The 3,989-nt window shown below is 39.0% G+C and overlaps 1 protein-coding gene across 1 annotated transcript; it reads right to left on the reverse strand.

The window, feature by feature from the left end:
• Positions 1 to 680: 680 nt before the first annotated feature.
• On the reverse strand, positions 681 to 1,632 carry LOC104998979 (olfactory receptor 6-like). Its single transcript, XM_010854384.1, is given in 2 exon segments — positions 681 to 930; positions 932 to 1,632. Coding segments are annotated over 2 exon segments (951 nt in total).
• Positions 1,633 to 3,989: the final 2,357 nt, after the last annotated feature.

The raw sequence follows: 3,989 nt of genomic DNA on the forward strand, positions 1-3,989 counted from the left end.
TTTACATTGTATGTATTTTATACTATAAAAATTTATATTACATATCATATAATACATTTTATAAGTGGGTTTTATTATAAAATGGGCCAAGATATTATATATATGTATGTATACATACATATGTATATAAAATCCTGTTTTCTCTCTACCATGGTAAGTTTTGCACGCTATCTTGCAATGTTTTTTTTGGAGTCTGAAAGGTATTTCTCTCTCATTTTTTCATAGATTTTAAAAAGTAATTAAATGAGATATCGTTAAGGTCAGTTGATTATAAAAGGAACAAGTCCCCTAACCCACTAGGAGCAAGCAACAGGTCACTACATTGACCATCGCAGAGCCTCTTTTTTATATGCCTCCTAAGACAGAAAGGGCTTTTAAAACAAAACAAAATTAAACTAGAAAAATGCCATTAATATAACTCTAAAAACTAATTGCATAACTATTTCTGAATATCTTCTTGAAAAATAGAATTACTTTATAATGATTTTACTAATGTATGTGTTTTAGAGTTCTGATTATTTAACTCTTTGCCTCCTAAAAGAAAGAATTTAATTAATACAAGAAAGAAAAGGGAATTTTCTTTGATATATAACCTCTTATTCCTTAATTATTGTATTAAGTCAGTATGTTTATCATTGCAGATGATGAAAAAAAGAAGAAAATCTGAAATCTGAATCTCTTCAGCAAAGAGAATCTCTCAAGAAAAGAGCTCGGCCACTTGCCATGGTTTTTCTGATGGCAATTTTGACCTCCTTGTTCCTCAGGCAGTAGATGATAGGGTTGAGCATGGGAGTAAAGACTGCATATATGGCTGAGATCAACTTGTTAGAATTGAATGAAGCAATGGCCCGAGGTCGGACATACATGAAGATCACGGCTGTGTAGAAGATGACTACCACCATAAGGTGAGAGGCACAGGTAGAGAAGCCACTGCCCAGTGGCTGAAGGAATGTGCAGGATGGCAGAGACAATGAAGGCATAGGAAAGGACAGTGGCTGAGAGAGGAAACACAAGGATGATGATGGCTACTACAAAGTCTACCATCTTTGCCACAGATGAGTCCATGCAAGCCAATTTGAGGATAGGGGAAACATCACAGAAAAAATGGTTCAAGATATTATTACCATAGAAGGAAACTTGGGAGATGAAGTATACTTTTGCCAAGGAGACAGTAAAGCCACTCAGCCAGGAACTGATGGTTAGCTGAACACAAAATTCTGTGGTCATCATAACCGGATAGCGAAGAGGCCAACATATAGCCACATAATGGTCATAGGCCATGGCAGCCAAGAGCACACACTCCGTACAGGCAAGTGACATGAAGAAATAGAGCTGGGCCATGCATCCCAAGAAGGAGATGGTATTGGGACAAAGCAGGAATCCAGCCAGCATCTTGGGGACAGTGACAGATATATACCAGGTCTCCAGAAAGGACATGGTGCCCAGAAAATAATACATGGGCTTGTGCAGGGATCCAGTGACCCATACGGTGAGGATGGTGACTACATTCTCCAACAGCACAAACAGGTAGATGATGAGGAAGAGGAAGAAAAGCAGAACTTGCAGCCAAGGGTAAGTAGGGAAGCCCACCAGGACAAATTCACTAATATGAGTGATATTTTCCTTCCACATAATTGGGACATCAAAAGATTTAATGATGGCAGCACCAGATTGAAGAGTGAATCCACATTGGCTCAAGGGGCCCTCAGGCTACATTAAACACAACCCTAGGGTCATAATCTGGTCGTGGGGTATAATTTAGGTCACTGGAGGCCACAGCATCTTCTCCAGAAAATCAGGTGTCAGAACAAGACCTGAAAACAAATAGAACATAGACACAAAGATAAGAATCTCAAAGTAGAATCGTGAGGTCAGATTCAGGGTTCAGCCTTTGGATCTGAAGAGGCCTCCAGGTAGTACTAGGAGGAAATCCTTTCCTTATCATCATAGTCACAGATTTCAGGGGCAGCTATAAGGTAGGAAATCATCACAATTAGAGAAAGTGCCAAGGATTGTCCAGATAGCAAGGAAATTTGAAGTCTGGAGAAAATAGCAGAATATCAACTAGGAAAGACCCTCCTGGCCAGAAGAATTGCTGACCCTGGTCTACTCCTCAGCTATGCCCTATGTCTTTTGAAGACACTGGCAACAGTACTTAATAATTCACTGCCTATTTTAGGCCCACAGCTTTAAAAAAAATTGAATAAATTTTTTTCAAAAATTTTTTTCTTTTTTAGTAAACATTTCCCTTTTAGAATAATTAAATATATTTTAGTGTTTTAGATGACTTCTAATAACACTAATGCTAATAATTACATATTTAATAGCTATACATAATAGTTACATTTATACATATGTAATATTATATATACATATCTACTAGTTACATATTTTTAGAATAGTTCACAGTTGATCTCACATTAATCTGTATAATTCATCTACATCTTCTTCAAAGACTGGCTCAAATATTTTATACTTCTGGAAGAAGTGCTACTTGACTAATTCTATCTACTTCCTGACTCTGAAACTCCTTATTATGGACACTACTTGAGGGCAAGTTGCATTTAAGAAGCTGCCTTGGGAGTGGGAAATCAGGAGATTTGACAATTTGAAAGGGTCCTGGGCTTCCCAGGGCACAATATATAATCTGAGGAAATTTAAAAACACTTTCTTCGTTAATGGAGACAGAAGAAAAAGAACAGATAAAAATTGGGTTGAGATTATAAATTAAATGAATTTTAAAAAAGAAACATATTCTTTAAGAAGCCCAATAGAAATCAGGGAACTGGAAAGAAGAATAAGATTTTAAATTTCCTAAGCAGGAGATGTCGGAGAAAGCGATGGCACCCCACTCCAGTACTCTTGTCTCGAAAATCCCGTGGACGGAGGAGCCTGATGGGCTGCAGTCAATGGGGTTGCGAAGAGTTGGACAGGACTGGGCGACTTCACTTTCACTTTTCACTTTCATGCACTGGAGAAGGAAATGGCAACCCACTCCAGTGTTCTTGCCTGGAGAATCCCTGGGACGGGGGAGCCTGGTGGGCTGCCATCTATGGGGTCACACAGAGTCAGACACGACTGAAGCGACATAGCAGCAGCAGCAAGCAGGAGATGTAGGAGATGCAGGTTCCATTGTTGGGTTGGGAAGATCCCCTGGAATTGGAAATGGCAACCCACTCCAGTATTCTTGCCTGGAGAATCCCATGGACAGAGGAGCCTAGTGGCCTCAGTCCATGGAGCTGCAGAGTCAGACTGAATGATTGAGCACTCACACACAAATATTTAGTAATTATTTCTGATTTATATGTACTTTGTAGCCTAACCCTCCCACCTCCCCACCCCCACCCCGCCCCTGCCCAGATCTCTAATAAAGTAGTTGGTTGTACGTGTTGGAAAAATTGAAATAAAATGGATTCAAATTTGGCTTCTTTCTCCACTCAAAAGCATTATCCTTTAAGCTTAACAACTCTCTCAGGGAGGTCAATTTGCCTAAGAGAGTGAAGCGCTATGGAAGCACATAGCCTAAATCCTATCAATTACAGAACAAGATTGTGAAGGAATTTTTACATGTGAATGCACACTCACTTGTGTCTGATATTTCAGGAATAACAGAACACAAAAGAATAATACGACAAGAGACTTGATATGGACAAAAGAAAGCCCAATATTCAGAAGGTACTACAACATTAAGGAAACTACAGAAGAGTGGGACAAATAATTGGAAGACCTGAATTCTAGTCCACGATTTCTCTCTTATTAACTTTATAATCTGATGTAAACTTCAAGTTACCAAACTTTAATTCCCTTAAAAAAGGTTATAATACTAAAAAATTCAACAAATTATGGATGCAGACAATTTATAGAATTGTTGAAAAGTGAAAGTTAAATCATTCAGTCGCGTCCAACTCTTGGCGACCCCATGGACTGCAGCCTACCAGGCTCCTCTGTCCATGGGATTTTCCAAGCAAGAGTACTGGAGTGGGTTGCCA

This window comes from Bison bison, unplaced genomic scaffold (genome assembly GCF_000754665.1).
Source record: "Bison bison bison isolate TAMUID 2011002044 unplaced genomic scaffold, Bison_UMD1.0 scf7180017853353, whole genome shotgun sequence".
NCBI classification, from domain to species: domain Eukaryota; kingdom Metazoa; phylum Chordata; class Mammalia; order Artiodactyla; family Bovidae; genus Bison; species Bison bison.